The 14,549-nt window shown below is 36.4% G+C and overlaps 1 protein-coding gene across 1 annotated transcript in view; it reads left to right on the top strand.

Moving 5' to 3' along the window:
- Nucleotides 1-14,549, top strand: part of XPR1 (xenotropic and polytropic retrovirus receptor 1) — a 256,114-nt gene that overhangs the window by 186,421 nt on the left and 55,144 nt on the right. Inside the window, exons 7-8 of the mRNA XM_032159187.2 lie at nucleotides 9,579-9,816; nucleotides 10,037-10,216. Coding sequence (XP_032015078.1) covers nucleotides 9,579-9,816; nucleotides 10,037-10,216 — 418 coding nt within the window. The remainder of the gene's footprint in view (nucleotides 1-9,578; nucleotides 9,817-10,036; nucleotides 10,217-14,549) is intronic.

Raw genomic sequence — 14,549 nt, 5'->3', positions numbered from 1 at the left:
ACTTTTTGATGGGATTGTTTGTTAAGATGAGCATGGTGGTATTATCATCATTAAAAAAAGACATAAGAAAAAAATACATTTTTCCATTCTTTTTATGTGAATTAATTGAAAGTTTTACAATTTGAGGGTTTTTTTTTCTTTAGTATATACAGACTATGTTTTTATTAGACATTCTGATTTGTTTTTTATGTGTGCGGTGTATGCATTTAGTGTTACGCATTATGTTTTCTCACCTCAGAACCCTTCTTTGTTTGATCTTTGTGTGTGTTGTAGGGGAGAGGGTAAATATAGTTAAAGCCAGCTGTCTGTCCTTATTTATCTCCCAGCGGGTGCTTGAAAGATAACAGTATTGAGAGTCAAAGAGAAACACAGTCGTAGTATGCATGTACAAGCACGATTCTTTTTTTCAAACATTCACATTAAAAAATGTGCATAATTGCTGTGGTTTTTCAAGGGGACATGACCTAGTGTTTAATAATTTCTCTGAAAATCACGTTTCAGATACTTAATTTTGTGAAGATGAAAAGTTGACTGTTTAGATTTTTTTTTCAAACTTGTTTCTTTTGCAGGTTCCTACTAACATATATAACTTAATTTGGTACAATAACAGTATACCATATTTCACTTACTGGTTTGACCATTTACAGTGGATATAAGGTGTGAAATAGGCTCTGGCACACTAGTGGTAAGAGTACTCATTGTTGATATCTTTGGAGGATAATTTGGCAATGTGTGTAAAAATTTTAAGCAAAATTATGTTGATTAAGCCTTTTTGTTTCTAGAAATTTATCCTACAAACATACTTGTACATGGTTGCAAAGACATGTATGCCAGAAGCATAGTCATTGCCATTTTGTTTATAGTAGAAAAATCCTAGAAACCACTCAAATATTCATAAATTGATAGTTCTTTAAATTATATTACCTCTATACAGTGGAATACCATGGAGATATTAAAATGAACGAGGTAATGGTGGGAGTGAAAATGGACACAGCACTTTGGAGAACTTTTTGGCAACAGGAATCAGTTTTGTGGAAGACAATTTTTTCACTGGGCCAGGGGGTAGGTGGGGGGATGGTTTCAAGATGAAACCCTTCCACCTCCGATCATCAGGCATTAGTTAGATTCTCATAAGGAGCGTGCAACCTAGAGATCCTTCCCGTGTGCAGCTCACAGTAGGGTTCGTGCTCCTATGAGAATCTAATGCCGTTGATCTGACAGGAGGCGGAACTCAGAAGGTAATGCCCTCTCACCAGCCACTCACCTCCTGCTGTGTGGCCTGGTTCCTGACAGAGCACGGACCAGTACTGGTCCATGGCCTGGAGATTGGAAACTCCTGTACTAACCTATGACCCAGTTCTAATAGAAATGCTTACATATGTCCACCAAAAGACATGTATGAGAACACTTAAGTAATATTGTTTGTAATAGTATCCAGTCATGCACCATGTAACAATGTCTTGGTCAGCAGCAGACTGCAGATATGAAGGTAGTCCCATAAGATTATAATGGAACTGAAAAATTCCTGTTGCATAATGGACGGCATAGCCATCATAGCATAACACATTACTTACATGCTTGTGGCAATGTTGGTATAAGCAAACATATTGCACTGCCAGCCATATAAAAGTTTAGCACTTAAAATTCATGTACATAATACTTGATCATGATAATAAATGACTATTACTGATTTATGTATATGCTATGCTATTTATTATTTTAGAGTGAACTCCTCCTACTTATTAATAAAAGAGTTAACTGTAAAACAACCTCAGGCAGGTCCTTCAGGAGGTGTTCCAGAAGAAGGCATTAATAGAATAGGAGATGACAGCTCCCTGTGTGTTATTGCCCCGAAGACCTCCCGGTGGGACAAGATGTGGAGGTGGAAGACAGTGATATTGGTGATTCTGATCATGTGTAGGCCTAGGCTAATATGTGTGTTAATGCCTTAGTTTTTAAGAAGGTTTAAAAAGTAAAAATAAAAATTTAAAAATTTAAAAATAGAAAAAAGTTTATAGAATAAGATGTCTGTATTGTTATACAGTATGTCCATGTTTTAGGCTAGGTATTATTACAAAAGAGTTAAAAAGATTTAAAAATTTTTTAAGTTTATAAAGTTAAAAAGTTACAGTGAGCTAAGGTTAATTTATTATTGAAGAAAGAAAAAAATTTTTTTATAAATTCAGTGTAGCCTAAGTGTACAGTATATATAACGTCCACAATAGTGTAATGTCCTAGGTCTTCACATTTACTCACCACTCACTCACTGACTCACCAGAGCAACTTCCAGTCCTATAGCTCCATTCATTGTAAGTACCCTATACAGGTGTACCATTTTTTATCTTTTATACTGTATTTTTACTGTGTCTTTTCTGTGTTTAGAAACAAATACTACCATTGTGTTACAGTTGCCTACGGTATTCTGTACAGTAACATGGGGGACAGGTTTGTAGCCTAGGAGCAATAGGCTCACATAACTAAGTGATGAGAATAACAAACTATAACTACATACAAGAACGTGATGACTCTCACAAATGTTGAACAAAACAAGCCAGACACAAAGAATACATATTACATGATTCCATTTACATGGAGTTCAAAAAACAGGCAAAAATCAGGAGTTTACCCTTGGGGAATGGATAACAATTGGAAAGAATATGAGCCGGAACTTCTAGGATGCTTGTGATATGCTGTGTTCTGGGTGCTGATTCATTTCATTCTTCATCATGCTGTATACTTAGGATTTATCCATTTTTCTATATGTATGTAACACTTAGATTCAAAAAGTAGACATTAGAAAATGAGTGAGATCTTTGTGCACTGATACTGGAAAATCTCCACTCCAGGATATAAGTGAAAAAAAAAAAAAAAAAAAAAAAGGTGTGGAATAGCATATATAGCATGCTCCCAGTTGTAATTGGTGATTTGTTTTTTAAAAAATAGTCAGTATGTGTTTCTCTATGCATCAAGAAGTTCTTGAAAGATAATAGACAAATTGTTAACATGGTTTTCTTCAGAAGATCTGGAGTGAGACGAGGCTTCTCATATTCTTTATAATATTTGTGGTTCTTTTCCTATACACATACATTACTTGTTAAAATTTTTTTAATGTTCCTTTAAAGAAAAGTGATATGGCAACTTAATACAGAGAGGACTATAATTTTGTAAGTTTTAGAACAAACTTCTGTTTGGGTTGTTTTTTAAAAAAAAAAAAAAAAAAAACAGGTACGTATTGGCTTACATACACAACCTAGCCCCACTGTTAAGTGTGCAGGCTTTGGAGCCAGATTGTAGGGTTATTAAATCCTTGTGATCCTGGGCAAGGAACCTATTTTGAGTAAGCCTTAGTTTCTTCATGTATCTGCTGAGAAAAACCAATTTATAGTGTTGCTGTGAGAACTAATGAAATTGTGCATGAAAAACATTGAGCACATTGTTTACTCCAAAATAAATGCTTAATGAATGTTAGCTGATTTTTAAGTTAAAAATTCATGAAGCCATGGGAAGTTTGTGATGGAACCTTATATATCTTTTATTCTTGGGACTCATGGATCAGAGATGATATACTTATTCTTAAAAAGAAATGATACTAATTTGTTTTTTGATTTCCTGGAATTTTTTATGATGATCTTGTCTAGCAAGAGTTATTGTGGTTTAATCCCCAGTAAATCTACAAAAGCTTGTTTCAGGGAGATCATGCCAAATGAAGGTTTCATTGTATTGCTTATATATGCCCTTAGGTTTTAGATTTATGTGCAATTGAAAGTTTCGGATCTTTGATGAATAACTTGACTATTAACAGATAAAATTGCCTTTTGCTTTTTGAAACTTTTTTTTTTCCTTCAGAGACAGGGTGTCTCTCTGTTGCCCAGGCTGGAGTACAGTGGCCCCATCCTAGCTCACTGCAGCCTAGACCTCCTGGGCTCAGGTGATCCTCCTGCCTCAGACTCTTGTGTAGCCAGGAATACAAGCATGCAGTAGCACCATGCCTGGCTAATTTTTTAACTTTTTCGTAGAGACGGGTCTCACTATATTGCTTAGGCTGGTCTTGAACTCTTTGCCTCCAGTGATCCTCCCACTTTGGCCTCCCAGAACACTGGGATTACAGGAGCCACCATGCCTGGTCCCTGTTTTTTGAACCATTTTGAAAGTAAATAAGTTCATTAGCTTAAATATAGTATTTTCATTTGGAAGAATATATCTTTAGCATTTATTGTTTTACAAAGGTCCTCGGGGTTTTTGTTGTTGTTGCTGCTGTTTCGGTTTTTGCTGACTTTTCTAACAAATTGTGGAGTTCAAGGATATTTTATTCAGATCATATTTACTGAAAGCCTTAGAGATTTTCTAGTTGCTATGTTATCAAGTAGAACTTAGATAAATATGTGTTTAGATTTTATAAATATGGATTACATTTTCTGTTCATGGCAGTTTTCTTCCTATGTAGAACAGAATACTACTGTTGCTAGGGTCATGAATATTTGAACCCTAACCAGGCTGTTTTGCTTTCTTTTGTGTATGGCCACAGATATTAACTAGACAGAATTAGAAAATTTTGACATATTAGAGCGAATCTATCACCACCACTACTAAAACAGTTCAAAATATATGCCTAGGCCGGGCGCAGTGGCTCACGCCTGTAATCCTAGCACTTTGGGAGGCTGAGGCGGGTGGATTGCCTGAGCTCAGGAGTTCGAGACCAACCTAGGCAACGTGGCAAAACCCCGTATCTACTAACATTACAAAAAAAATTCCCTGGGTGTGGTGGTGTGCACCTGTAATCCCAGGTACTCGGGAGGCTGAGGCAGGAGAATCACTTGAACCTGGGAGGGAGAGGGTGCAATGAGCCAGGATCATGCCATTGCACTCCAGCCTGGGCGACAGAGCAAGACTCTGTCTCAAAAAAAAAAAAAAAAAAACATATTTTATATATATATATTTTTTTTCACACACACACACACACACACATATATATATACACATATACACATATACACACACACATCTAACGTAGGAATTAGTAATAACATCTTAAGATATATTTATTACTTTTTTCCTTTTCTGTTTTTTTTTTATTGAGGTGAAGTTCACATAACATAAAATAAACCATTTTAAAGTTAATAACTCAGTGGCATTCAAGTACTTTCACAGTGTTGTACAACCACCATGTCTATCTAGTTCCCAGACATTTTCATCAGCCCAAAAGGAAACCCCACTCACCATTCCCTCTCCTCAGCTGCTGGCAACCACTAATCTGCCTTCTGTCTCTATGAATGTTCCTATTCTTTTACTTGGCATAATGTTTTCAAGGTTCATCCATGTTGTAGCATGTATCAGTACTTCGTTCTTTTTATGGCTGAGTAATACTCCATTTTGTGTATGTATCACAATTTGTTTATCCATTCATTCATTGATGGACATTTGGGTTATTTCTATCTTTTGGCTATTGTGAATGGTACTGTTAGGAACATGCATAAACATGGATTTGTTTAGTACCTGTTTAATTTTCTGAGGAGCCACCAAACTGTTTTTCACAGAAGCTTTACCATTTTCCATTCCTACTAGCAGTTTATGAGGATTCTGTTTTCTGCACATCCTTGCCAACCCTTGTTTTCTGTGTTTTTGTTTTCTTCATTATATCCATACAAATGGGTGCAAAGTGGTATCTCGTTGTGGTTTTAATTTGCATTTCCTTAATGGCTAATCATATTAAGCATCTTTTCATGTGCTCATTGGCCATTTATATATATTTTTGGACAAATGTCTATCCAGGTCCTTTGCCCTATTTTAATTGGGTTGTTCATTTTTTCATTGTTATAAGAGTTCTTCATGTATTCTAGATACTAGACCCTTATATTACATAAATGATTTGCAAATATTTCTCCCTTTTTTTTTTTTTTACTTTCTTGGTAATGTCTACTGATGTTTTAAATTTTGATGAAGTCTCATTTATCTATTTTTTGTTTTGTTTCATGTTACTTTTGTTGTGATACCTAAGAATCCATTGCCAAATTCAAGGTCATGAAGATATATCCTTATGTTTTCTTTGGAGTTTTATGGTTTGAATTCCTATATTGAAGTCATCAGTGAGTTTTGAATTAATTTTTGTATATGACGTGAGACAAGGGACCAACTTCATTTTTTTGCATGTGAATATCCAGTTGTCACAGGACTAAGTTGTTGAAGAGAATATTCTTTTCCACTGAATGGTGTTGGCACTCATGTTGAAAATCAATCAGCCATTGATGTATAGGTTTATCTCTGGATTCCCCGTGCTATTCCATTCATCTATATGTCTGTATTCATACCAGTGCCACAAAGTTTTGATTACTATAGCTTTGTAGTAAGTTTTAAAATGACAAAGTATGAGTCCCTAACTTTGTTCTTTTTTCATTATTGTTTTAGCTATTTGGGACCTCTTGGAATTCCATATGAATTTAAGGATTGACTTTTTCAGTTCTGAAAAAAAAAGCCATTGGAATTTTGATAAGGATTGCATTAAATCTGTAGATTGCTTTGGGTAGTATTGCCATCTTAACAATATTAAATCTTTCAATCCATGAAGACAGAATTCTTTTCTACTTTAATTTCTTTCAGCAATGTTTTGAGTTTGTAGTATACAAGTCTTTCACTTACTTGGTAAAAGTTATTTCTAGATGTTTTATTCTTTTGAATGCTATTGTAGTTAGAATTATTTTCTTAATTTCATTTTCAGATTGCTCATTGCTGATGTATGCAAACACAACTGAATTTTGTGTGTTGATCTTGTACTCTACAACTGTGATGAATTTACTAATTCTAGTAGTTTTATTGTGGATTCTTTGGGATTTGTGTTATTTTTGTTTCCTGACTGTTGTAATGTATCTGTGGTCTTTGCTGAGGAATCAGGATATAAAACTATATATCATTTTCCATTTATAACTTCTAACATCTTGCCTTTGTACTTGTTCACTTGTAGTCTGTTCACTTAACAGCTAGAGTAGCCCTTTAAAGTAATTCATGAGGTCATGCCACATATGTACAAAACCTTCTACAGGCTTGTACATCAGAGTAAAAGCTTAAGTCTTGACAAAGTACTGAAGAGCTCTGTCTGATCTACTGCTGACCAGTTCTTTACCACTATACCTTTGTTTGTTCCAATCATAGTAACTTGGCTTTCTTCCTAGAGCAATCTATCTTAAGGCCCCTTGTACTTTCCCTCTCTACAAGGAGCTGTCTTCCCCCAAACATTCCAATGCTTTGTTCTCTGTTTCCTTAAGATCATCTCCTTAAGTGTCATCTCCTGAGAGTCTTCCCTGACCGCCCTACCTAAAAGAACACCTAACATCATTCTTTATCTCCTTACTGTATTTTTCCTTCAAATCCCTTATCTGACTTTATACAGAACAGAAATTTCCTGAAGATAGGTATTTTGTCTGTTGTTCATCACTGAATCGCTAGCTCTTAGAATGGTGTCAGGTATAATAGGCACCTAATCAATACTTGTCAAATGAAGGAATAAAGTTTCCTCAAGTAAAAGGAAAAAGAAACTAATATATATTGAATACTCATAATGAGCCAAACTTTATTCTAGGCATTTGATATATGTTATTCACATTTAATCTTCTTAATAAACTTATGAGAATAGATATTATCCCCATTGATCAACAAATAAACAGAGACTTAAAAAATAAATAAATAATTTGGCATAGCTAGGATTTGAAATCTGGTCTGTAGTACTTGATTCCAAAGCAAAGGCTTTCTCTACCCTGTTATTTTAAAATTATTAAGTCTTCTATATACTGCAGAGAATACAAAGGTAAACAATAAATAGTTATTTAATTAAGTATATAAATTAGTATATAGGCTGGTCATGGTGGCTCACTCCTGTAATCCCAGCACTTTGGGAGGCTGAGGAGGGCAGATCACCTGAGGTCAGGAGTTCGAGACCAGCCTGGCCAACATAATGAAACCCCGTCTCTACTAAAAATACAAAAAATTAGCTGGGTGTGGTGTCACGCACCTGTAATCCCAGCCACTTGAGAGGCTGAGGCAGGAGAATCGCTTGAACGCCGGAGGCAGAGGTTGCAGTGAGCTGAGATAACACCACTGCACTCCAGTCTAAGCGACAGAGCAAGACTCCATCTCAAAAAAAAAAAAAAAGTTTGTATATAATTAAATTCCAAATGAGCAGTACTGTCAATAAATTTTATAGTTATTTGGAAAATCATTAGGCCAAATGGAAATGTTTCTCATACAGTGGGCTCAAAACCAAATACGTTGATTCAGTGAATTTATGAACAGGTAAGGATCCAGGATCTGGCTCTTAATACTTACTAAGTAGAATTTGAATTCGTGGAGAGAAAGAACAAGGCCATTTTAGTAGAGGGAACAACATAAGGAAATGTGAAAAACAAACATGTTAAAAGGATAATAAAATTCATCACGAGTCAAGAGTTAAGTTTGGGAAAAGTGAGTTGGTGATTAGATTATGAAGAATTTGAATTGTGAGGCTAAGGTATCTAAAGTATTTGAACATTATAATTACTGGCGAGCCATAGAAAATGATATTGAACATTTGTGTGGACATGTGGGCAATAGAATGTAGTGCTTAAGAGTATGAGCTTTGGAGCAAAACTGGGTTCAAATCCTAACTTAGCTCAGTAACTAAGGAAATGACAACCTCTCTGTGCTCTAGTTTCCTAATCAAATGGAGATAATGTTTTTTAACTCAAAGAGCCATTGTGATGGTTAAATGAATTACCAATTATTCTATGTAAAAATACTGAGAACAGTGCTTAGCACATAGTAAGCGTTCCATAAATATTAACTATTGTAATTTATATGACACTTAAATTTTCACACTACTTTCGTGTGTACTGTTCCTTCTCATTTTCATGGCAACTCTGTGAGGTAGGTATTACTATATCCAGTTTAATAATGGAGTAAATGAAGCCAAAGAGGTTTTGTCATGCCAGATCCCCAACTGACAGAACTGATCACATGATTCTAAGCCACTTCACCATGATTCTTTGTAATCTAAAAAACTAGTGGAACAATGGGATGACATGCTGAAAGTCAAGTTTTGGGAAATTATTCTAGTGACATTCTGCAGAGTAAAATGAAGACGAGAAAGAACCCACAGGCAACTTTATAAGGCTCTTAATCTAGGTTTGTCCAGGCGGGGTGGTTCACGCCTGTAATCCCAACACTTTGGGAGGCCAAGGTGGGTGGATCATGAGGTCAGGAGATCAAGACCATCCTGGCCAACATGGTGAAACCCTGTCTCTACTAAAAATACAAAAATTAGCTGGGCGTGGTGGTACATGCCTGTAATCCCAGTTACTGGGGAGACTGAGGCAGGAGAATCACTTGAACCAGGGAGTCGGAGGTTGCAGTGAGCCGAGGTCACGCCACTGCACTCCAGCCTGGCAACAGAGTGAGACTCTGTCTCAAAAAAATAGATAGATAGATGATAGATAGATAGATAGATAGATAGATAGATAGATAGATAGATAATCTAGGTTTAGGTTTTATTTATGAAAAATTTCTATGCCAGGGCTATATCATTGAGAATGAAGACAAAAGATTATTAATTCAAGGGATGTTATGAATTTTATAACTAACCAATATATTGATATTCTTTCAGCTGTATTTAAACTTGAAACAGATAGAAGTATATGGCCCTTGATAAGAATCTATCGGGGTGGCTTTCTTCTGATTGAATTCCTTTTTCTACTGGGCATCAACACGTATGGTTGGAGACAGGCTGGAGTAAACCATGTACTCATCTTTGAACTTAATCCGAGAAGCAATTTGTCTCATCAACATCTCTTTGAGGTAATCAAAGCAAGGCATAACACCTCATGAATGTAGTTTGCATTAGCTATATAGCTATCTGGTTTAGTGGGTACTTAAATCCATCTTCTACTTGAAGAGGATTATTAGCTTAATAACTAATCATGTTTCTTACTTTTGTTTTATTAAAGATATTTTAAGTAATGGTAAAAGTAAAAATAACAATTTTCTCTATCTTTCTGTCTTCCCCATCCTTTACTAGATTGCTGGATTCCTTGGGATATTATGGTGCCTGAGCCTTCTGGCATGCTTCTTTGCTCCAATTAGTGTCATCCCCACATATGTGTATCCACTTGCCCTTTATGGATTTATGGTTTTCTTCCTTATCAACCCCACCAAAACTTTCTACTATAAATCCCGGTTTTGGCTGCTTAAACTGCTGGTAAGTCCAGAAACTTGTGTACCACTTTTAGAGTGGTATATTGGTTATTGACTTCCTCTAAGATAAAACCAAGGCTGCTAGGTTGTACAACTGCAGAGGCCATGGTTCACATTATAGTTTATGTGAGTGGTGCCCCTGCTCCAGGGCAAAGAATATAGTGTAACTGATAGCCCTGAAGTTATGCAACTTGGAGGCCCTGGGAAAAAGCACTCATGTATATTTTCCTCCTGAGATCGAGTATCAGGTGGCCAAATATTGAGATGATTTTGTAAATTATAAACATTTTTTACTTCGTTTAACTAGCTGTGATAAGATATAGAACTTTGTAAGTTTCCTTCCCCCAAAAAAATGTGGTAAAAGAATTATTTTCCTATTAAGTTAATGTGAATATCAACCGAACATTTTAGGAAAGATTTGTTCTCTAAAAGCAGTAGGAATATCTTACCAGATTATCAAGTTTAATTTGAAAAATTGACTTTGGGCTGGGCACAGTGGCTCACGCCTATAATCCTAGCACTTTAGGAAGCCAAGGCGGGTGGATCATCTGAGGTCAGGAGTTTGAGACCAGCCTGACCAACATGGTGAAACCCCGTCTCTACTGAAAACTCAAAATTAGCTGGGGGTGGTGGCACATGCCTGTAATCCTAGCTACTTGGGAGGCTGAGGCAGGAGAATCGCTAGAACCCCAGAGGTGGAAGTTGCAGTGAGCCGCGATTGTGCCATTGCATTCCAGCCTGGGCAACAAGAGCAAAACTCCATCTCAAAAAAAAGAAAAAGAAAAATTGACTTTGATTCTTGTTTATAATAAGTTCTTTTTTTTCTTCCACTTTACCTGTCTCTTAATGATCTCAAAATCATTTAGCCTCAGCAGTGAAATAAAATTTTCTGCAAAACTGTAAAGCTTTCTCCTGTAAAGATAACTCTGGAAGGGGACTTCTGTTTACTTCTAAATTGAGCCAGCTCTTTTTGAAAATCATTTGAGGCCAGGTGCATTCGCTCATGCCTGTAATCCCAGTATTCGGGAGGCTGAGGTGAGTGGATCTCTTGAGCCCAGGAGTTTCAGACCAGCCTGGGCAACGTGGTGTAAAGCCTGTCTACAAAAATTTAAAAATTAGCTGGGTGTGATGGTGCATACCTGTAGTCCCAGCTACTCGTGATGCTCAGGTGAGAGGATTGCTTGAGCCAGGAACGTCAAAGCTGCAGTGAACCGTTAGTGCCACTACACTCCCAGCCTGAGCAACAGACTGAGACCCTGTCTCTAAAGAAAAAAAGAAGGAAAGAAACAAAGAAAGTAAATCAATTGAGAAAACTTTCATATGATTATTTCTTAGATTATGAATTACAGCTAACAATAAAGATTAGTGATTAAATTGACCAATCTCTATAAAAATTTTCAGAATTACTCTATTTTCTCACCTCTTTTTCACTTTATAAGTATACTTCCTTGAAAACTGTAGTTCCTATTGTTTTTCTTTTGTATGCCCCTTATGTTAGCAAAGGTTTTTTTGTTCTTAGCCAAACATAACAATTTTTTTTTTAATCTGAAGACATAAAATATGGCTTTCTATTAAGAAAAACTGTAGAACCAGGTGCAGTGGCTCACGCCTGTTGTCCTAGCACTTTGGGAGGCCGAGGTGGGTGGATCACCTGAAGTCCGGAGTTCAAGACCAGCTAACATGGCGAAACCCCGTCTCTACTAAAAATATAAAAATTAGCCAAGTGAGGTGGCACGTGCCCGTAATCCCAGCTACTCAGGAGGCTGAGGCAGGAGAATCGCTTGAACCCAGGAAGCAGAAGTTGCAGTGAGCCAAGATGGTGCTGCTGCACTCCAGCCTGGGCGACAGAGCGAGATTCCTTCTCAAAAAAAAAAAAGATAGGGTCTTCTTTGTTGCCCAGGCTTGTCTCAAACCTCCTGGCTTCAAGTGTTCCTCCCACCTTGGCCTCCCAAAGTGCTGGGTTTACAGGCATGAGCCACTGTGCCTGGCCATAAAATTATTTTTAAATGAGACTTTGGAAGATTCAGAAAACTCAAGTTTTACTATGATTACATAATTACAGTAACAGGATAATATAGTTGTGTACATTGTGTGCTAAGTGAACATTTCCCCAGTGTATCCTTTGTTTAAATAGCAAGCTGTGATTCATGCATGACCAGTTACTCTTATTAGTAGAATGATTGCCCATTGAGTAGACATTTATTTGTGCATCTGCTATGTTTTTGTTAATAAATGAGGACTTGTTGGTGGAATAGGTTGACAATGGTATAAGCAGTAATAGAATAATAAAATGCACTATCAGATACGGTGAAATATAGAAGGAAGTATTTCCTTCTATATTTGTGGTTTGTTGTTTTTGTAGTAACTGTTATAAACAGAACAATGTTACCATTTATAGATAATTTTAGTATTAATTGACCTGCCAACTTATTTTAATTTAAATGTCACTGGGAAAACTTACCCTTAGATTGATTCCTAGTGAATTAACAAGAATGTGTCCACTCTAGTTATGTTTTTCTGATACCGCTTTTTAAAAGCTTCATCCTAAAGTAAAAGTACATTTCTTTCTTATTTTCTTTAATTTTTTTTTTTTTTTGAGACAGGGTCTGGCCCTATTGCCCAGGCTGAAGTGCAGTGGCGTGATCTCAGCTTACTGAAACCTCCACCTCCCAGGTTCAAGTGATCCTCCTACCTCAACCTCTCCAGTAGTTAGGACCACAGGTGTGTGCCAACGTGCCTGGCCAATTTTTTGTATTTTTAGTAGAGATGGGGTTTTGCCATGTTGCCCAGACTGGTCTGGAATTCCTGGGCTCAAGTCATCTGCCTGCCTTGCCTCCCAAAGTGCTGGGATTACAAGTGTGAGCCACCGCACCCAGCCTTTTCTTTAATTTTTAGTGAAAAAAGCACATATGTCGTTTAGCCATAGTGGTAGGCACTGGGTGCCATTTATATCCATATTTATATTGGAATCTATGGAATTGATATATGCTATGCTCCCAAAAACAAAGCTAAAAAAATTTATAAGAAATTGATTTATTTTGATATGAATATTGTATGCCAAATTAGTACAGATTAGTTACATCCATTAGGTTATACTTTCTCTCCTTACATCTATATGTACCTCAATCAGAAATCTAATTAGGTAGCATAAACAGTGCCTCAGATTTTCTAAACAAAAATATAAATTTTAACTCACTATATAAAAAGTAAGCTAATTAAAAATTTTAAATTATAGTCCTTTGTTATATAATTTAGACATCAGTTTTTACCAAGTTTCTTTAGTTCTATAGTAAAAATTTTACACATTTCTATTAGAAGAATAGAGAGGTGTTCTCATTTAGTAACTACTTTATGTATTTTAATTTTAAAAATAACCCACAAGTTGGAGCTGCTATTAATCCTTATTTTATAAATGAAGAAACCTACATTCAGAGAAGTTAATTAACTTGCCCAAGGTCACATAGCTGGTAAGTGATGAAGATGAGTTATGAACCAAGGCAGTTGGGCTTTATAATCTGTACTCTTAAACACTAACATTTAACACTTAGCCCTATTAGTCACTTATGTTAGATGTTTAACTTTGACCTAGTGGATCAAACTAGTAGAATATAAAAATCAAATTTGAGGCCAGGCACAGTAGCTCATGCCTGTAATCCTAGCACTTTGGGAGGTGGAGGTGGGAGGATCGCTTAAGCCCAGCTGGTTCAAGACCAGCCTGGGCAACATGGCAAAACCCTTTCTCTACAAAAAATGAAAAATTAGTGGGGGCATGGTGGCACGCATCTGTAGCCCTAGTTACTTGGGAGGCTGAGGGAGGAGGATCGCTTGAGTCCAGCAGGTTGAGGTTGCAATGAGCAGAAATTGTACCACTGCACTCCATGAAAAGTAGAAATTAAAACTTCATCTTCTTAGCTATTTTTCAGTATTAACTTAAAAGAGGATGTTAACATGTTCTTTGTAATAACTTAGTGGCTTTTTTGTGTAGGTGGTAAAATATCAGCTATCCAGAATTGTCTCTGGCTTTCGTAGTACTGTTACTCTAGGAATTGTCACTTTAATCAAAATCACAGGGTAGAAGTGGACAAGTTGAAAGGCCTTATCCAGATTAAGAAGAGAAGGAGGAACGAGTTGCAGAATTCTCTCTCAGAAGGCGAAATCAGATAAATCTAGAATGAATTTGACTGTGTGTAAATGTCAGTGAGTTGAGTATGATCTGTTTATGTTCTCCCTCTCACCCTGCCTCTGACAGAGTGACTTCTTCTTTTCTCTGTATTTCCAGGGTATTTTGTGTGTATCTCTATAATGTGGTGCTATAATTATACCTTTATGTATTTATT

The sequence above is a fragment of the Hylobates moloch genome, unplaced genomic scaffold, assembly GCF_009828535.3.
Source record: "Hylobates moloch isolate HMO894 unplaced genomic scaffold, HMol_V3 SCAFFOLD_8, whole genome shotgun sequence".
NCBI lineage: Eukaryota > Metazoa > Chordata > Mammalia > Primates > Hylobatidae > Hylobates > Hylobates moloch.
The sequence above is the reverse complement of the archived record's forward strand: the minus strand, read 5'-3'. Positions and strand labels throughout refer to the sequence as shown.